At 56.4% G+C, this 20597-nt stretch overlaps 1 protein-coding gene across 1 annotated transcript; it reads right to left on the bottom strand.

Moving 5' to 3' along the window:
• Positions 1–2715: 2715 nt before the first annotated feature.
• Positions 2716–20155, bottom strand: LOC116464407 (SH3 and multiple ankyrin repeat domains protein 1-like). Its single transcript, XM_032147668.2, has 11 exons — positions 20023–20155; positions 19639–19790; positions 17787–17954; positions 17211–17327; positions 10014–10091; positions 9701–9767; positions 9085–9415; positions 8045–8238; positions 3520–3633; positions 3266–3341; positions 2716–2799 (listed from the first exon to the last, which is right to left on the bottom strand). Exons 1-11 carry the CDS (start codon positions 20138–20140, stop codon positions 2769–2771), a joined length of 1446 nt encoding a protein of 481 aa, XP_032003559.1. The 5' UTR covers positions 20141–20155; the 3' UTR covers positions 2716–2768.
• Between the last annotated feature and the right edge of the window lie 442 nt (positions 20156–20597).

The following is a 20597-nucleotide window of genomic DNA, read 5'->3' as shown; positions in this document are numbered from 1 at the left end:
TGCGTGTGTGATGGAGGGGGGATGACTGTGAATGGGAGAGAGGGGTATGAATGGGGGGACTTGCCAACACCGTGAAGAGGTGTGGGGATGTGGGGATCAGAGGTACAGGGGCCTGGGATGTAGGCGGATGCGGGTAAGCCACGGTGGCTCCCCACAGGGAGGGCTCCGGGGAATGGGGGCGCTAAGGGCGGCAGAAAGGCGAGTGGGCTCCAAATCCTGGAGGGGGGTCGGTTTACCGGGCCTGCTGGGAGGAAGGTCTTGGGGGAAGAGCACAGGGGGGCCTGGAAGGGCCTGTGAGTGGGTGGAGGAAAAGATTCCCAGGGCTGACGAGTGCGTATTAGGGGGGAGGGTCGGGGAGAGGGGTCCAGGGAGGAAGATGGAGAGGAGAAGGGTTGAGACCAGGGGCCTGAAAGGGATTTCGGGCTGAGAGAAGGTTAGGGAAGAGGAGCAGAGGGGAAGGGGCGGGTTGGGGGAAGGGGAAAGGCCCTGGGGCTGGGGGTTAGCGGCGGGGGAGGGTCGCCACCACGGGCCAGGGCCTGCCGGCCGGCCCGCAAAGCAGGGGGCGGCGCGCTCCGTTACCTGTAGATGTACCAGACGCTGCGCCGCCGGGGCCCCAGGGCTGGCCAGCTGGAGGACAGCGCGGGGGGCGGCTGCGGCAGGGAGCTCCCACCGGGGCCGCCCCCGAGACCCCCGCCGCCGACCGCAGACAAAGCCATCGCCGCCGCGGCCCCAGCCCCGGCCCGGGTCCCGGTGCCGGCCGCCCCCGCCGCCGCCGCCGCCGCGGCGTCCCCGTACCCGCTCGGCCGAACCCCCGTGTCCGGGCCCCCAGGCCCCGCCTCATGCTGACCCGCGCCGGGAGGGGGGAGGGGGAGGGGGCGCGCACCCCCCCCCCGCGGGAGGGAGGGCAGGGCCGGGGGCTCACATGCCGGGGGGCGCGGGGGCGCGGGGCGCGGGGTCGGGCCGCGGCGGTAGCGCGAGGACCGCGGACGGCGCCGGCTTCAGCACCGCGGACAGCTCCGGAGGCGGGCGACGGGCGCGAGGCTTAACCCCTTGGCGTCCTGCGCCGGGCGGCGGAGGGGGCCGGGCAGGGGGGAGGGGGCCGGGAGGGGAACGCGGGGGCCCCCTTGGCGGGAGAAGGGGGAGGGGCGAGGCTTGGAGGGGGGAGGAGAAGGGGAGGCACTTCCGGTCTGAGCCCCCCCTTAATCCCCCTCCCCCCTCCAGAGCCCTCCCGCGCAGGTGCAGAGCGAGAGAGCGCGGGGAGAGGGAGGCACAACATCACACAAGATGCCTCGCAGCCGCGTGCACGGACGCGCGGACGGAGCCCCGCTTCCCCGGCAGGGACACCGCGGGTGAGAGAGGCCCCAGGAGGGGACACGCAGCCCACCACCACAGACCAACACGCAACGCACCTCGACACGGTCGGCAAGAAAGGCCAGGACATTCAGACTGGGCCCCAAGGCCATGAGCAACACCCCTCCCCCACCAGAGAAGCCCAGGCGGAGGGGCGAACACACCACCACAGCTCCCCGAGAGAGCGTGGACCCCGAGCCAGCGCGAGGAGGGGGCGGCACACGCCAGGAGGGGAGACATACGGAAGGACCGCCCAGCTCCGGCAGGGAAGCTGGGGTTGGGCCCTGGCTGCAGGGCGCACCACACGGCACAGGCCAGGCCAGCGCAGACAGGGTCCGGGAACAGCGGGGAGGCAGGAGGAAGGGAAGCTCAGACGCACCACACACAGAGCAGCACGTGGGAGCCAGCGAGAGGCACGGAGGAGTAGGGGAGGAAGTCCATTGACAAGACAGAGTAGAAGGAGGAAGCTGAGGGTGACGGGGACCACCCGCATTCAGCTGGTAGGGCAAGTGACCCCCACAGACGGAGGCCAGGGAGAGACCCAGAGAGACACTGGTAGACAAGAAGCAGAGGCTGACATAGAAGCTGGGGGTGTGGGGGTTGTACCCCAATACTCACCCGGTGCCCAGAGCCGGAGACGTGCCAGGCAAACACGCACAACGGTCAAGCGCCTCAGACACTCGGGGCGCAGGGTGGCACCCCAGCCCCACCCTCTCCCCATGTTGCCATTTATCTGTCCCCGCCATCCCCGACCCATCCCCACTGGCCAGAACACAGACACGTAGGTTTGGACACATTTAATGGAAGGATGCTACGCACAAGGGGACCCTTCCCTGGATTGGGGGGAGCAGTGGAGGAGAGTGTCATATTTTAGACACCAAATTATGACCCTCCCTCCCCCACAGCCCTGTCCTTCTGGAGGCCCAAGCCCTGGAATCCTCCCCTCCTCTGCCCTTCCCTCCCCCAGCATCCCAGGTCCTGAATCTCAGATCAATCAGACAGACGCACATGCATGCACACACGTTAATGTGCGAGTACACACGCACAGTGACATGCACAGAGAGGGACAGATGTGTGCAGAGACCCACCTGTCCACATGTGTGAGCAGACTCACTGACATGCCCTGCAGTGCTTGCCCACACATTCAGAGAAGCACAGATGTGCAGAGCCAGCCCCACAGTAATCATAGCCACAAAGGCACCGGTATATACAGAGCAGGGCAGACCCTCCAGCCCCGGGCATAGGTACAGGTACATCCAGGCCACACATGCACACAGATGCATGTCATGCACACCTACAGAGACACACGTTCACACACCGGGAAACCTCAGCTCTGGTCGTGCACACACACGTTCACACGCCCCCCAGGCACCCCGTCCTTCCCCTCCTGACCCCATCCCCTCCCTGCCCCTCGCCTCTCACCTCCCTGGGCCAATCCCATCCATTAAGCTTCCGAAGCAAGTCAGCCAGCAGCCAGGGAGGGGAAAGGTGTCAGTGCACCCCTCTCCTCAGCCCAATCCCACCCAGCCCTGACTGTACCCTCCCCACACCGGTGCACGGGACACACACATTCCCACTGCACATGACTGCACAGAGATGGGGCACATGAAGGAGACAAGGGCCTCCAGCCAGCCAGACATAAGAGCGCCCTGGCCCCCTCAGGCATCCCCACCCTGCCCTGACCACCCCGTTGTCTCTGGCTACCCCAGAGCTGGGCAGTCTTAGTGGCTGCCTAAGATGGTTTGGGGTTGGGCTGTGCTGTCTGAAGCTAATTCTGGCTTCTCCCACCCCTGGATCAAACTTTAGAAGGAACAAATTAGAAAGGGGGCTTAGAGGTGATGGAAATATTTAAAGGTGTACATTGTGAACAGAACTTGGGGTGAGGGGGGTGGCCCGAGGGTGTAAGGACATTTACCTTGGGGCATCAAAGCTGTCGTAGGAGCCCACGGTATAATGCCGGAAGAGTCTCTTTGCCTTGTCACTGCGGCTTTCTGCAGGGCGACAACAGACAACCTTGGACTCTTGTTTTGGAAACCACAAGCCCAACCCTAGAGCTCCTGGCCCAAGTCTTCCCATCTACCTCTCAGTACCCCAACCCCATTAGGAAGGGAAAGGAGTAGACATGGGAATCCTAGGGTCCATTGAACACTGCTGGGGGTTCCGCATTACCTTGCTTGCTCTCCTGAGAGCGATTTGCCACTTCTTCCAGGCAGTCGGAGGGGAACCAGCCAACACGACCTTTGACCTGGCCTTCCCAGAAGCCTCCTTCGCCGATGCTAAGTACTGGACGGGGAACGGGGACATAGAGACATTTCTGTGTTTCTGTGCTGCCCCTCAACTGCCAACACACTCAACTTACAGCATTCCTACAGTTCAGCTCCCGGCCCAAGGGCATCCTTAATAAACATCTGAGGAAGGGTCGAGGAGCTTGGGGGAGACCCAAATCATATCGCTCTTGCATTCTAGCTTCTGGATCCAATGAGGATGACAGGCATTGGGGAAGACGACTGTGTTCCATAACATGGTCTTCCTAGGTTAGGGGCAGGTCCACAATGGGTCCTTGTCTCCCCTGGTAACTGGTCACAGCTCAGTTGTGTAATTCCCCTTCACCCTCCTAGGCTCTGTGGACTTAGATCACAGATGGGGAGACAAGCTCTACTTCACCCTCCCATCACTGTCCCTGCCACCTCCCAAAGTCTCCTTGCCACTTAATCTTTAGTCCTTTGTCCCCAGACCCCTCTCTCTGTCTCTCTTTGCCTCTCCTGGCTCTAGAAGGGAGAAGAGATTAGAATCACCTCTTTCCTTCTCTCCCTCTCCCCTAATGGAAGCTGTTCCCCGCTGCCCACCCTCCCAGGGCCCACCGCTTCCCCATTTAGCAAACATCACAGACTGCCTGTTACATGCCTGCTGCTGAAAAACAGACATGTATGACAAGAACAGCTAATGTTTTTCCAACTCTCACCTGGGCCAGAACCCTAAGAGGGGCCACTTTCATTATCCCCCTTTTACTGATAAGAACACTGAGGCTTGGAGAGCCAAGATCATTTGCTGAAGGTTACAAGGCTAGTAACTGACAGATCTGGATTTGAACACAGCTCAGTCTGCTTCCAGAGGGCATACTTTCTGTCACTCATGTGCTGCTACCTCTCCATGCAAGGGCTTCAGTGCATGACAAGGGCACCAGTGGCAAACACATGGTCATTCATTTCTCTGGCATTTTTCATGACTCTGCCCCCATTCAGCCCTTCACATAGTTTCCTTCCTTGTTCAACCCTTATGCCTACCCAGGTAGGTAACAACTGTTTTTCCATTTTATAGATAAAGAAGCTGAAGCGAATGTGGAGAATACCCTTGCCTGGAGATGGCTCCAGCTATGCTAGGGGTTGAGTTGGGGCCATCAGATGTATTCCCCTCCATAAACTGCCTCCCTTGAGAGCATCTAAAGAGACCAAATGAGGGGAAGCTGAAAGTCGTGGAAGAGAGCAGGAGATGGGTTGTCAAGGGGACTGGGTTCTTGGCTGGTACTGCCATGCCTGGCTTGGTGGTCTTGTAATCAATCATTTGTTCACTGTAAAAATACTTAGTTAGTGCCAGTCATGAGTCAGGTACCAGGGTAGACACTGTTGAATATAATCAATGTTGTTCCTTCCTTTGAGGAGCTTCCAGAGCAGTGGCCAATAGAGGCATAACTATACAAGTGACTGTATGATTGGAAGTTGGGGTCAGAGCTCAAGGGAAAATAAGAGGGTGTTTGGAGAGAAGCCAGATGGAAGTATATAACTTATAGATGGCAAAGGGGTCCAGGGAGGTGTCCCTGAGGTGTGACATATAGGCTGAGACCTGAAGGATCCTAGGAGCTGGGGAGGCAAAGAAAGCATGGAAGAGTTCCAGGCAGAAGGACCAGCATGTTTGAAGAGTTTGGTGTACAAGAAGGCTTGGGACATTGGAGGAATGGAGGGGTTGGTAGATCGGAGGATTGGAGAATTGGAGGGCTCAGGGCATTGGGGGAATTGGAAGGCTTGGGGCATTGGAGGAATGGAGGGGTTGGTAGATCGGAGGATTGGAGAATTGGAGGGCTCAGGGCATTGGGGGGATTGGAAGGGTTGGGACATTGGAGGAATGGAGGGGTTGGTAGATCGGAGGATTGGAGAATTGGAGGGCTCAGGGCATTGGGGGATTGGAAGGCTTGGGGCATTGGAGGAATGGAGGGGATGGGGCACTGGGGAATTGGAAGGCTCGGGCACTGGAGGATTGGACGGCTTGGGCCACTGGGGGAATGGAGGGCTTGGGGCTTTGGGAGATTGGAGGGATTGGGGCATTAGAGGATTAGAGGGTTTGGGGCATTGGAGAATTGGAGGACTTGGGGCATTGGGGGATTGGAGGGCTCAGGGCATTGGAGGATTGGAGGGATCGGGGCGTTGGAGGATTGGAGGGCTCGGGGCATTGGAGGGTTGGAGGGCTCGGGGCATTGGAGGGTTGGAGGGCTTGGGGCATTGGGAGATTGGAGGACTCAGGGCATTGGAGGATTGGAGGGTTTGGGGCATTGGGAGATTGGAGGACTTGGGGCATTGGAGGATTAGAGGGTTTGGGGCATTGGGAGATGGGAGGACTCAGGGCATTGGAGGATTGGAGGGCTCAGGGCATTGGAGGACTGGAGAGAAGGATGAGGTCCCTGGAACCTTGTGGGTGAAAGGAAGAGTCGCATGAGATGAGGTTGACAAGATGGGCAGAGAGGCAGCTTTGAGGCCAGGTTAAGACCTTGGGCTTTGATTCTGAGAGTAGCAGGAGTCGGCTACCTCATCGGGTTGTGTGAAGCTCAGTGACATCGTGGATGTGGGCGTGCTTTGAGGCAATTAAATCCCTCTTAATGGAAGACAAGGATATAAAAACAGAAGGCAGTGTGTTCTCTCCCTGCATAGAAGCATTGAGCTTGTAGCTCAGCAAGATACTGCCCATGGTCCTCTGGCTGCCTGGAAGGTCCTTTACCTCTGGCCTCAGCTCACCTTTCTTTTCTCCCATCTCCCCCAACCCCATGTGCCTACGTCCCAGGCAGCTGGCCCTGAAGGAGCTGCACCTGGCCCCCACAGTAGCTCCTGAATTTGATCATTCATTCACTCATTCATTCACTCAACATATGTGCATTAAAGCCTCCTGTGTGTTGGGTCATTAAACTGAGCCCTAGAGACGCAGAGACCAATGACTTACGACCTCTCCTCCAGGAACTCAGACTATGGGAAGAGAAACTATGAAACACATGCAGTTACACAGCCCACCTGATGTTCTGACCCCCGAATACCCTTCAAGGCCTCACTCAAGTTGACCTTCTATGGTAGGATCCTCCCTGCTTATCCAGGGGCCCAGGTCTCTCTCCCCTAAGTGCCTAAAGTAGGGGCCACTTAAGAAAATGATGGCTTTTTTTTTTTTTGAGATGGAGTTTCACTCTTCTCAGCCAGGCTGGAGTGCAGTGGTGTGATCTTGGCTCACTGCAACCTCCACCTCCCAGGTTCAAGCAATTCTCCTGCCTCAGCCTCCCAAGTAGCTGGGATTACAAGTGCGTGCCACCACACTTGGCTAATTTTTTTTTTTTTTTTTTCTGTATTTTTAGTAGAGATGGGGATTCACCATGTTGGCCAGGTCTCGAACTCCTGATCTCAGGTGACCTACCCGCCTCGGCCTCCGAAAGTGCTGGGATTACAGGTGTGAGCCACCTTGCCCAGCCAAATGATGGCTCTTATATGGCACTTGTTATGTAGGAAACATTGGTCTAAGTGCTTTACATGATCTGACTCCTCTAATCCTCATGAGAGTACCATTTTACAGATGAAGAAACTGAGGCCCAGAGAAGTCACTTAGCTGAGGTCACCCCGCTAGGAAGTGGTGGGGTCTGGATTTGAACCCAGGCCGCCAGGCTCTCAACCTCTATACCGCTCAGCTCCTGGGCAGCCTAGAGTCTGGCAAAGAATTGTTCCAATGCCTCGTATTAACGGCCACACCTGCGGCCCGTGGTAGTCTCTAAAGCATCCTTCTATCCAAGAACACATCAGCAGCCCTGCAAAGCCTACAAGCAGGGGAGACCGGCCCCACTTTCCAGATGAAGGCGGCAAAACCAAAGGGAGGTGAACCCTGATAACAGCAACCACCATTTTGGGAGCCCTCGCCACGGCCAAGCATCTTACATCTGCCAGCTCATTGGGGCCCTAGAAGTAGGTCCCTGCCCATCTCTCAGTTGAGGACCCCTGGGCAAATGCAGGAGGCAAAGTTAAGGCTGCTTGGCCTCACACTCTGCACCAGGTGGCAGGAAGGACTGTGGGCTTGGACTGAGGACCTTGGGCAAGTGGCTTCCCCTGTGTGAGGCTCTGTTCCTTCAACCATGCAATGGGGCCCATGACCTCCCTCCCCAGAAAGGGCCATCAGGAGTCTAATGAGACGATTTGGTGAGACGTTCCAGCCATGCCCTGCACACGGCATCAGTGTCCCACAATGGGACACGGCTCACTTCACTGCCTCCTGACAGGGTCATCTCAGCTACACTCTATGGTCCTCCAAGCCTCAAGGGGTGTCCTGGGGCTCTCTGAGGTCTCCAGAGTGCATGACATACTCCAGGTGCCTGAGAATGGTCTGCTGTCTGCTCCACATTTTCCCTGATTGCCCCCACAGCCCAGCCCGGCCCAGGCCCTGCTTCCACCCTGGGTACCTTTGATCTTCTCGCCCTTGCTCAGGGAGATCTCCCCCTCGGCTTGGGCCTGGTAGGACTTCACAGCCATGAAGGAGCGTCCGGGTACCGCTGAGTAGAGCTTCCTCCGCCTCCCGCGGCTGCCCAGGGAGCCCCCGGGGCCCCCTGAGCCCCCCGTGCCCCCGGCTGGCCCTTCCCGGGGTGTCCCGCTGGAGCTGCGTACACAGAGGGCATGAGAGGCAGGGGAAGGTGGAGGGAGGGGACATCTCTGGGAGGACAGGGGTCCTTGGGTGGGGGAAGAGGACGGAGCATCAGGGGGGGGGAGGGGGGGGTTCCCAGCACTGGTGTCCTCCAGGAAAGAGGGCATTTGGGGGCTCCCTCTGCCTGCCCGCAGCTGCCCCAACCAGCCCCCTCTCCTGGCTCCTGGCTTCCGGCTCTGCCCCCTCCCACGGTCCTGTGCGCACCGCCTGATTCAGCTTCCTGAGGCTGAGCTGGGACTGTGTCATCCCTCCGCTCACGAGCCTTCCGCGACTCCCAGCTTCCTCCTGGGTCAGGTCCAACTCCTCTGCCCGCCGTTGCCAGCCTCTCCCCCACTTCCTCGGGACACGCCTGGCTGGCCTTCACCTCCTTCTCAGCCTCCTCTAGCCAGGTGGGCTTCCTGACCCCGGAATGTCCCCCGCCCCCTCCTCATCCTCCCTCCAGAGTGACCTCTCTGTCCCCCCCAAGTCCCTGCCACCCCCCCATCCTCTTCCTGCTCAGCTTCCCTCCACCTCACCCTGTCATTCTGTCTGTCCCCAGGGGCTGGCTCCCATGTTTCTTTGGGGTACCCTCTGCCTGGGGCCCCTGTCGTGGAGCAGATGTCCAGCTAACATGTGGTGCACTGGGGGTGGAGTTGGGACAGTAGCTCCCAAGGCCTTACTTTACCCCAAGGTGACACTAGGGACTTGGATGGATGAGGGCCTACAGAGGAAGGCAGCTGGGCGGGCCTCAGGGGAAGCCGCCGATCTGGAGAGGGGATTTGACGGGACTGGGGACTGTGGAGCCAGGGCTGCCTCCCCTACCTGGGCCGGCCTCGGGGCTGCCTCTTGGCGTCCTCAGGGTGCCTCCCTCGGGATGGAGAGCGGGCCCTGGCACCCCGGGGGCTGCTGGCACTTCGGAGGGTCCCGCTGCTGAGCTTGGTGGCGGGGGCTGAGGGCTGCGACTGGCCCTGGGAACCTGAGGTAGGGCCAGGGGCCCCAGAGGACGAGGCCCCCGGGGCGGAGAACACCATCCAGTCGGGCAGCGCCATGCTGGTGTCACTGTTGGCCCGCAGCAGCGCCGGGGGCACCGTCAGCCCTGTGCCCGGGGGCCCCCGTCGCCGGGCCGCGTACTTGGGGGACTCCTGGAAGGGCACTGAGAGGGCACAGGGGCGGCGGGGGGCAGGTGTTAGGGGAGAAAAGGCAAGCAGGGGGCCATGCGGGGGCAAGAGATGGTGGGAGAGAGGCATGAGGGAGAAAGAGATGAGAAAGGGCGGGGGGCCTGGAATTGCTCCCCCACCACCACCCAGACATTTTTGGTCCTCTAGGGTTTTCTCCATCCTATGCTGGCCCCCAAGTCAGGTCCCCCAACTGCCCCATCCCACCATGAAAGCCCAACCGCCCCAGGTTCTCTGTGCAGCCCCAGCTCCCTGTCACTCACCCACATCCTGTTCTCGATGGTTTCGGATCAGCTCCCCCAGCTCAAAATTCCCAGCAATCACTGCCACCTGGAGGGAGGGGGTAGAGGCAGGTCGGTGGGGCCCAGGCAGCAGAGAGAGGTCAGGAAACACGGTGAGGTCCCTGGCCCGACCCAAACCTTCCACTCCGACAATGTCGCCCTCCGTCTTCTTCCAGCTCCCCCTCCACGACCTGTCTCCTTGCTTTCCTCATTGTCCCCTTCCTTATCCGCTGGGTGTCACTGTCACCCTTTCCTTAGCCCTGGAAACTTCAGCACATCCCCTGCAGCCCCAGACCTGGAAGGGGGTCTGCCCGTTGTTATTCTTCACATCCTTGTCGGCACCTCGGTACAGGAGGATCCTGGCACAGGTCTCCTGCGGGTCATGGCCAGTGGCACAGGACAAAGAGAGAGAGAAAAAATCAAAATCACCATGAGTGGATACAGGTACTGTGCTAAGAGCCTTAGGAATAAATACTCCACCCTAAACCTGCACCACTCAGGACAGCAGCCACCTGCCAGGTACGGACCAGCAGCACTTTAAATGTGGCTGGCCCAAACAGACATTCACCATGCATGCGAAATACACACTGGATTTCAAGGATGCCATATGAAAACAAGAAAGAATTTAAATGTCTATAGCCAGGCGTGGTGGCTCAAGCCTATAATCCTAAGACTTTGGGAGGCCAAGGCAGAAGTTCCAGACCAGCCTGGGTGACATAGTGAGACGCCCCCCGTCTCTACAAAAAAATAAACAGAAATTAGCCAGGCATGGTGGTGGGTGCCTGGAGTCCCAAATACTTGGGAGGCTGAGGTGGGAGGATCGCTTGAGCTCAGGAATTCCAGGCTGCAGTGAGCTGAGATCAAGCCTGGGTGACAGAGCAGGGACCTGTCTCCCCCAAAGGAAAAAAAAATGTCAGGTGTGGTGACACACACCTGTGATCCCAGCACTTTGGGAGGCTGAGGTGAGCGGATCACTGGAGGCCAGGTTATTTGAGCCCAGCCTGGCCAACATGGTGAAACCCCGTCTCTAACAGAAAATACGAAAATTAGCCAGGTGTGGTGGGGTGCGCCTGTAATCCCAGCTACTCAGGAGGCTGAGGTGGGAGAATCACTTGAACCCAGGAGGTGGAAGTTGCAGCGAGCTGAGATTCCGCCACTGCACTCCAGCCTGGGTGACAGAGTGAGAGTCTGTCTCAAAAAAAAAAAAAAAGTAATAATTTCTGTATTGATTCTATGTTGAAATGATGTTTTAGATACAGTATTATAAGTAAAATATGTTGTTAAAATAAATGTCACCTAATTATTTTCCCCTTCTCTTTAACGTGGCCACTAGGATATTTGAGGGCATTTAGGGTATGTGCTCATGCTATGTTCCACTGGATGTTGGGGCTGGATAATGCTTTGGTGACTCATTGGTTTGTGGAGGGTGTTCTGAGCCCTGTGGGATGTTGAGTAGCATCCCCAGTCTCTACCACTAGATGCCAGTAGCACTCCCCTCCCCAGTCATGACAACCAAAAACGTCTAGACATTGCCAAGTGTCCCCTGGGAGACAGAGGCTCCCCGGTTGAGAACCGCAGGTCTAGACCTTACGGAGGCTTACCATGTTACGTGCCAGGCGCTTGGCACTTTAGAGACATTGAATTGCCCAACAATTCCAGGACATGGAAATTGTCTCTATTTTACAGAGGCAGAAACTAAGGCTTTCAAAAGAGCCCAAGGTGGGCCAGGCGAGGTGGCTCACTCCTGTAATCCCAGCACTTTGGGAAGCCGAGGCGGGAGGATCGCTTGAGCCCGGGAGTTTGAGACCAGCCTGGGCAACATGGCGAAACCCTGTCTCTACAAAAAATTTTTAAAAATTAGCCTGGTGTGGTGGCACACGCCTGTAGTCCCAACTACTTGTGGGGCTGAGGTGAGAGGATCACTTGAGCCCAAGAGTTCGAGGCTGCAAAGATCCTTGTTCATGCCACTGCACTCCAGTGTGGGTGACAAAGTGAGACCCTGTCTCGGCTGGGCGCAGTGGCTCACGCCTGTAATCCCAGCACTTTGGGAGGCCGAGGCGGGCAGATCACAAGGGCAGGAGATCGAGACCATCCTGACTAACACGGTGAAACCCTGTCTCTACTAAAAATACAAAAAAATTAGCCAGGTGTGGTGGCGGGCACCTGTAGTCCCAGCTACTCGGGAAGCTGAGGCAGGAGAATGGCGTGAACCCGGGAAGCGGAGCTTGCAGTGAACCGAGATTGTGCCACTCCAGCCTGGGGGACAGAGCCAGACTCCGTCTCAAAAAAAAAAAAAAGTGAGACCTTGTCTCAAAAAAAAGGGGGGTGGGGTGGGGGGGGGGCTCAAGGTCACACAGCTGGTGATTATCAGCCTTGGATTTGAACCCAGATCTCCCTGACCCCAAAGCCTTCTATCTTAATCACACTTTCTGCCAGGCGCAGAAGGAAGGGGACACACATTGTGGAGGAAAGGGTGGAGGCAGGACTGGACCAGTGGAGACAGGGACGCCTTCTACATTCAGATCAATTTCTCACCAATGTCAATCACAGGCACCCCTCATCACTCTTTGGGCTAAGCACAAAGTCCATGCCACGGCCTAGGAGGGTTAGGGTTAGCTGAGCTAACCTGAGCTGCCTGTCCTGCCACTCCCCACCCTGACCCTCACCAGCTTCATCTTCTACCACCTGCCCTTGCTCCCAGGCTCCAGCCACAGGGGCCACCTCCTTCCTCTGACAGCACCCTCGTGCCCCAGGACCTTTGCTCGGCTGCTCCCTCTGCTTGGAATCCTTTCCTGCTAGATCATAGCATAGCTTCCTTCCTCACTTCATTCAGGCTTTTGCACAAATGCCACCTCTTCAGAGAGGTCTTCTCTGGTCATCCTGTCTAAAAAAAAAAAAAAGCCCTTGTCCTCTTCCTCGCTTTATTTTTATTTATTTATTTATTTTTTAAAATTTTTTGAGATAGAGTTTCGCTCTTGTCATCCAGGCTGGAGTGCAGTGACACGATCTCGGCTCACTGCAACCTCTGCCTCCCAGGTTCAAGTGATTCTTCTGCCTCAGCCTCCTGAGTAGCTGAGATTACAGGCACCCACCACCACATCTGGCTAATTTTTGTATTTTTAGTAGAGACAGGCTTTCCCCATGTTGGCCAGGCTGGTCTCGAACTCCCAACCTCAGGTGATCTGCCTGTCTTGGCTTCCCAAAGTGCTGGGATAACAGGAGTGAGCCACCGTGCCCAACCCTTTGCTTTATTTTTTAGTACAACACTGATGTATGTGCCAGGCACTCTAAGCCAATGTTAACTCATTTTCTTCATAACCCCGTCTCCCTGAAATTCCATTTCCTGTTATTTGTCTCATTAGCGTCTCTTCTCCTCTACATCATAAGTTGTACAGGGGCATGATTTTGCCTGTGGCATCCACCACCTGGATTAAGGCTGGACCCACAGGACCTGTTCGGTAGGACGAGTGTCCTCTCCCTTTTGTCTTGGCCTGGCCAAACCCAACTTGGCCTCCAGCTCAACTCTACCCCAGTGCCCTCTGATGCTAAATTTAACCACCATTCCCAAAGCACCTCCTTGATCTTACCCCTTCCACATGACAAATCCACCAAGGGGTTTGTATGGGCCCATGTTACAGGACAGGTTCAGAGAGGGCAGATGCTATGCCCAAGGCCACACAGCCAGTTAGTGGAGCAGTTAGGATTCCAACCTGGCCTTCTTCTTCTTCTTCTTCTTTTTTTTTTTTTTTTGAGACAGAGTCTCACTCTGTTGCCAGGCTGGAGTGCAGTGGCGCGATCTTGGCTCACTGCAGCCTCCACCTCTTGGGCTGAAGCGATCCTCCTGTGCACCTGGCCTTCTGATCCTGTGGTTCACCTGTCTCGTATGAATGGACGATTCTGACTGCCAAAGTCACACATCAGGCAGCAGTTAGCCCAGTGTGTGTTCTGGGTGTGTTTGTGAGTGTGTGTGTGCATATGAGTCTGTGTATGCCCGTGCTGCAGGCCAACTAGACTGTTAACTCCTGCCATGTGTCCTTTTGCGTGTTTTTCTTTTCTTTTTTCTTTCTTTCTTTTTAGGATGGAGTCTTGCTCTGTTACCCAGGCTGGAGTGCAATGGTGCGATCTCAGCTCACTGCAACCTCCGCCTCCTGAGTTCAAGCAATTCTCTGCCTCAGCCTCCCAAGTAACTGGGACTACAGGCACCCACCACCACGCCTGGCTAATTTTTGTCTTTTTAGTAGAGACAGGGTTTCACCATCTTGGCCAGGCTTGTCTTGAACTGCTGACCTCGTGATCCACCCGCCTCAGCCTCCCAAAGTGCTGGGATTACAGGCGTGAGGCACCGCGCCTGGCTTTTTGCGTGTTTTCACACTCCCAGGCCCCACACTGGGGGCACAGGGCCAGAGCACAGCCCCTAAGCTCACCTGCTCCTCATCCTACTCTTACAAAGCTGAGAAGGTGTGCAAGTCAGAGTTGATGGCTCCCTCCCCTGGGAACCGAGAGAAACTCGCATTTAACGGCATCCTAGCACTTATCTCATGCCGTAGCCATGATTTGCTTACACGTCTGCCTCCTCACCAGACTGTGAACTCCCACCCCCCCCCAAACCCCGCCCTCGCCCTCCCCAGGCCAGATGCTGCGTCTGATTCATCTCACATCCCCAAGGCCTGGTGCGGTGCACGTAGTAGGTGCCCAAGGAACGTGCATGGAAAGGATGAGGATGGAGGATGTGGGGTTGAGTCAGTCAAAATTCATTTGTTCCAGTCATTCATTCATTCGTTGAGTCATTCAGTCTGTTGAAACAAGCAAACACCTGTTGAATGCTCAGAGCCAGGCACTGTGCACAGTCTTGGTGGAAATCCAAGAGGGCTGACCCATCATTCATTCACTCATTTTCATTCATTCGTTCAGTCATTCAACAAAGATGCAGCTAGGCCTGCTGTGTGCTGGGGTCCTGGAACAGAGCAAGTAATCAGACTCAACCCCCACCCTTGAAGTGCTCACAGCCTAGAAACAGATCTGACTTTCACCACCAAATGCTAGACGGGCATATCAGGAGGCCAAGGTGGCAGAGGCTGAGGAAAAACTGTCAGACTCAGCCCTGGCTCTTGGAAAGCTTAAAGCCTGGAAGACAAGGGGGGAAATAGAGGAATCAAGTTCGCATGTGTTATGCATCGATTTGTTAAGCCCATGGCAAAGGCAAGCAAAACTATTAACCCACTTGATCCTTTTGCATGGTGGATATTTATTTATTTTTGAGACGGAATCTCGCTCTATTGCCCAGGCTGGAGTGCAGTGGCGCGATCTCGGCTCCCTGCAAACTCCGCCTCCCGGGTTCACGCCATTCTCCTGCCTCAGCCTCCCGAGTAGCTGGGACTACAGGCGCCTGCCACCACTCCCGGCTAACTTTTTTTTGTATTTTTAGTAGAGACGGGGTTTCACCGTGTTAGCCAGGATGGTGTCAATCTCCTGACCTCGTGATCCGCCCGCCTTGGCCTCCCAAAGTGCTGGGATTACAGGCATGAGCCACCGTGCCCGGCCTGCATGGTGGATATTAATTATTGACCCATTTCACAGCTGAGAAAGGAGATCAGGGAGGGGAAAATGACTTGTTCATCTGTCCCACTAAGAAAACTCTGCCTGCTCTCTAATTCTAATTTTTTTTTTTTTTTTTTTTTTTTTAAGGCAGGATCTCACTCTGTCACCCAGACTGGAGTGCAGTGGCATGATCATAGCTCATTGCAACCTCCACCTCCCAGACTCAAGCAATTCTTCTGCCTCAGCCTCCTGAGTAGCTGGGACCTCAGGTGCACACCACTGTGCCCAGCTAATTTTTGTATTTTTTCATAGAGACCAGGTTTTCCCATGTTGCCCAGGCTGGTCTCGAACTCCTGGGCTCAAGCCACCCTCCCACCTAGGCCTCCCAAAGTGTTGGGATTACAGGCATGAGCCACCGTGCCTGGTCTAATTCTCTATACTAAAATTTCTCTGTTTATCTGAACGGTACAGTTTCTGTCTCTCGACTGGACCCTGACTGACACTGGTGATGGTAACAATGACAATTATTATTCTGATGGCTGCCTTCCAGGGATGAGCACTTAATATACACGATGGCTCACCCTCTTCAATAAGAGCTGGCATTATTCCCATTTCAGGAAGAAGGATGGAGCCTCAAAGAGGGGGAGGGACTTGTTTGCTCCCCATCCCCATCTGCCTGTGGGGCCGGGGCTTCTTCCCCCTCAGCTGCACAACGGCCTGGGAGTCAAGAGGATTGGTTGCGAGGCCTGTGTCGCAGAGCAGGAGACAGAAGCACGCAGGGAGAGAAGTGCCGGCACCATGTTGGTTCCATTTGACAAACACTGAGTCTTCCCTGGGCTCCAGGCATACTGCTGGCTGCCACGAGGCGGCACGTGGCCACCCGCCAAATCCCCAGCACTGCAAGTTCTGCCGAGGCAGAGGGGGCTGAGGGCTGTTTTGGAAGACTTCCTGGAGGAAGGGGGCTGACAGACCAGCTCTGTCATGCTAGCGCCTGTCTCTCTACGAACCCCCACTAGCTGCCCTTCAAGGGCAGGGAGCATCAAGAAATAGGTGGGGAGACTGAGGCTTTCCATGGGGCTGATCTGCCCAGGATCATCTGCAGCTCAGGTGGCTAAAGTACCAGAGGTCATGACATTGAAAGATCCGGCTCTTGCCAACCAGCTGCCATGAGCCCCCCTGCCTGCTCCGTACCTCCCCTCTCCTAGGGACCCCAGAAGTGGGGGTGTTCTTCCTGTCTCCCTTCAGCACTCCCTTCCTGCTCAGGGACCCAGGTTGTCAGGACCCCCAAGGTCCTGAATTGCTAAAACTCCCATCCCACTTTCGCTCCCTTCAGGGGCCACGGGGGCTGCACGTTGGCCTTTCCCCTGTGCCCTGCCATGCTACCACATGGCACCTGCACACACCACTGGCTGAATGGAGACACAGGGGAACTGAGGACCCACAGCCCCCTTTCCTCTGGCTTTCTGCACAGGCTGTGCCTCCACCCTGGAGCACTCCTTTCTCCCCTTTTCTGCTTCTGCTCATCTTAACACTGGGGGCACCTCCTCCAGGAAGCCACTCCACCCCCAGCCACTCCATCCCAAGCCCAGTTCCAGATGTGGGCTCCCACAGGGATCTGGATTCCCTGTGACTTTGCTCTGAGCACTCTGGATTGTAGCAGCAAACTATGTTGTCTGCCCTCTGCTAGGCCATGAGGTCAACCCTTTGTCCCCAGCACCCAGCTCCAGGCCTGATACAGAGAAGGAGCTCAGTAAATATCTGTTGGATGGATGGATGGATGGATGGATGGATGGATGGATGGATGGATAGATGAATGGATGACTGGATGAAAGGATGGAAATAGTGAAGAAGTGAAGGGTGCAGAGATGCAGTCAAGAGGAGTGTCTGAGCTTGGCCCTGAGGGAGGCGGCTATGGGGGATGCGAGGGGCCTGGGGTGGCCGCTGCTAGGCAGACCTTGTTGTAGAGGGCGCAGATGTGCAGAGCCGTGTTCCCCGAGGCGTTCTGGGCTCCGGGCTCAGCCCCATAGAAGAGCAGATGCTCCAGATGCTGAGAGTGACCCCGCTGGCAGGCCTGGGCAGGACAGGGAGCGAGGGGCATGGATCAGACCCGGGCTGTTCTCCCTCTGGGCCAAGAGTCTGTCTATGACCTGTGCGCTGGCCTTCTCATCCTATCGTTCACCGCATCCACCTCCCCATCACCTTTTAGCCCCCCTTCCTGCTCTGGGACCCAGGCTGTCAGCCTCAAAATCCAAATGTTCAGTCATTCCAAGGCCCAGGCATCTGGTCTGCCTCCTTAAGAGGGTCAAGAGGCCGGCCCATCCCTCTCAGGGATCAAGGCGTCAGGTTCCCCAGCCTATGCCCCCTTAGGGTCTTCCTGTCTTCACCCCCACCATTTCCTCTTTGGGGACCATGTTTTTCTCACCCCCAGGCTCTGTGAGGACCCTGGCATCTGGTTCCCAGCCCCAGCCCCTTGGATGCCTCAGGGACTGGGTCCCCCACCCCAGCCCTTCATGGCCTGAATTAGGAGCACCTGGTGGATTTCCTGCCAGCCGTTCTCATCAGCTATGCCCAGCTGGGCCCTGTTGAACAGGAGCAGCTCACAGCATCGAGGGTCACCACCCACCATAGCTGTGTGGAACAGAGGGGTCAGCCCCCGACGGTCCTTGTAGTTGGGGGAACCCCCAAGGTCCAGGAGCGCCTAGGAATGGAGAGAGAACTTGGTAGAAAAACACAGATGACAGTCACACATTAACCAGCTCATTCTGAAGGGCCAGGGGGACTGGACCGTCCTGGGTGACCTACAGTGGCCAATGACAGTCTCAGTTCTGCCACAATGCCCTTGTGTGACCTTGAGCCTGGCCCTTTCCCTCCCTGGGCCACTCTGATCCCCTGTGAACAATGTGGGACTTGGGTAGATACCTCCAGAGGACCCTTGCACTCTGACATCCCACCCAGCCTTTCCCCTGGGGGCGACCTTGGGTGAGCCATTGAAAGACATTAGGGGCCACAGTACCCACCCGTTCCACTTCCTACAGGTGGGTTGTTGGGGACAAATGAGAGGACACAGTCTGGATGCTGGAGGGTCTCTGGCCAAGCGGGAGGTGTTATTAGGTCCAGGATCTCAAAGAAGGGGCACAGCACGAAGCCAGGGGACAGGTAAGCTTGGGTAAGGGCAAGGATCGGGCCGGCCTCATTGGGGCTGGAGGCCACTTCCTGCCCCCACTTGAAGGACAGCTCTGGGTGTGGAAGGCTGGCAATAATGAACATTAATAGGAGAAAGTGTTGGCAGCAACCTTGTGTGAGGACAGCCTGTAGCAGTGCCATCCAACAGAACGTTTCCCCCATCGTGGGGATGGTCTGCAACTGCACCACCCTATATGGCAGGCACGTGTGGGCCCCTGAGCACTTGAACGTGGCTAGTGAACCTGAGGAACTGAAATTTTAATTTTACTTCATTCTAATTAATTTAAATTTAAACAGCCCCAGGTGGCCAGTGGCTACTGGCTTGCATAGCGCAGGTCTGGAGGCTGGGAGGGGCGTGTGTGAGCAGGATATGGGTTTGGGGGTGAGTGTGCACGGGAGATACATGAAGAGGGTCTGTTAACTCCAGGAGTATACTGCAGGTCTTTGTGGCTGGCATCTGACTGCATTAGGGGCTCTTCAGGAAAGAATCTGAGGGAGAGAGGGGCGGGGCCATTTAGCTGGAGCATCTGTGCGTTGGGGTGCTTCTCAATGCCTGTCTTTGGGGGCAGCCCATCCTGACCTGCATAAGAAGAGGAATCAAGTGTCCTGGCGGGGGCAGGGGGAGAAGAGTATTTTAAAATTAGACTGTGCAGCTGCCGCTGTGTATGTATTTTGTGGGTGTATGGGTTTGTCTATTTGGGAAAGTGCATTTGAGGCTGTGTACGTGGGGAAGGGGCTGTATTTGCATGTGAGAGAGTAGGGAGTGGAGCTGGTGCAGTGCTGGGTTTGGAAGGGTAGCTGGGGGGCTGTTTTCAGGGTGTGTGTGGAGGGGCTCTATTTGGGGGCATAGCAGGGAGCTCACTTTGTATTTTAAGGAATGAGAAGGGTTTACACCTTGGGGAGACAGAGGCAGATTTGGTATTGAGCTGGGTCACAGGGGATGGAGATGTTCTGGGTGTTTAGGGGAGGAGGCTGTGCCCAGGTCTGTGTGATGTCAGCTGTAGCCCAGGTGTGTGCACCTGGGGGTCCTGACAAGGGTGACAATAGGGGCTGTGTGTCAGTCTATGGAAAGGGGCTTTGAACTGGGGACATGAGAGGGCCTATATTTAAAAGAAACCAAAGAACTGAGGTTTGAGAAAGAACAAAGGGAAAAGGAGAGAGGGCCCCATGGCAGGGATGGGGTGTCCCCGCAGCCTCACCGTGAGCGCCAGGCAGTGTCGGGCACATGCGGCCTTATGCAGTGCGGTCATTCCATCCCGGGCCCGGAAGTCGATGTGGGCCCCGCCCAGACACAGGGTTCGAATCACCTCTACAGAGCCTTCAGTCTGGGCCGCCAGTGTCAAGGGGGTCTCTGAAGGGCGGGAAAAGCTGGTCACATGAAGCCCCTTCTCCTCTCCTCCATCCCTTCCCATTTTCCAGGCTCTATAGCTGTCCACCCCACAGCCTCTGGCCCCGTGGCCTCCCGCTTGGACAGCGATGTGTTTGGGAGACACCAGTCAGGAAGGGATCTGAATGCAGATGGCACCCCTGCCCCCCAGCCCTGTCCTGGCCCTGAGGTCCTCCTGATGCACACCCCTCCCTACCTCCCGAATCCGAGTCATGGTAATTGGGGTCCAGCCCCTTGTCCAGCAGCCGCGCCACCTTGTCAGATGTCCCGAGCTGCACATACTCCAGGAACTTCTTCAACCCCGTCTGAGCCATGGGCAAAGAGAGAGAGGACAGGACAGTCAGGAACAAGGCAGAGAAGCAGGGTCCTCAAGCAGCACCGTCCAGTGAAAATATATGTGGAGTCACATACGCCATTGAAAAGCTTCTAGCAGCCTCCTTTACAGAGAAAGTACCCAGCCCTTTGGGAGGCCGAGGCGGGAGGATCACTTGGGCCCAGGGGTTCAAGACCAGCCTGAGCAACAAAGTGAGACCCTTATCTCTACAAAAAATGCAAAAACCTAGCCAGGTGTGGTGGCACACGCCTGCAGTCCCAGCTACTTGGGAGGCTGAGCTGGAAGGATCCTTTGAACCCTGAAAGGTCGAGGCTGCAGTGAGCCACGATTGCACCACTGCAGCCCGGGTGACAGAGCAAGACCCTCTCTCAAAAAAAAAAAAAAAAAAGGAGCGGGGAGGTGAAGTGTTAATTGTGTTGAAATTCATGTTGATATAT

The sequence above is a fragment of the Hylobates moloch genome, unplaced genomic scaffold (genome assembly GCF_009828535.3).
Source record: "Hylobates moloch isolate HMO894 unplaced genomic scaffold, HMol_V3 SCAFFOLD_626, whole genome shotgun sequence".
NCBI classification, from domain to species: Eukaryota; Metazoa; Chordata; class Mammalia; order Primates; family Hylobatidae; genus Hylobates; species Hylobates moloch.
Note: the sequence above shows the minus strand (reverse complement) of the source record. Positions and strands in the feature narration are given on the sequence as shown.

What these genes read in the sequence shown, in the direction of transcription:
- LOC116464407 (XM_032147668.2), bottom strand. Translation starts at nt 20,140, where the DNA reads ATGGCTCAGACGGGGTTGAAGAAGTTCCTGGAGTATGTGCAGCTCGGG. An exon ending in GACACTGCCTGGCGCTCACG is followed by an intron (nt 17,955 to 19,638) that starts GTGAGGCTGCGG and finishes CTCCATTCCTAG; the next exon opens with GCGCTCCTGGACCTTGGGGG. An exon ending in GCTGGCAGGAAATCCACCAG is followed by an intron (nt 17,328 to 17,786) that starts GTGCTCCTAATT and finishes TGTCCTGCCCAG; the next exon opens with GCCTGCCAGCGGGGTCACTC.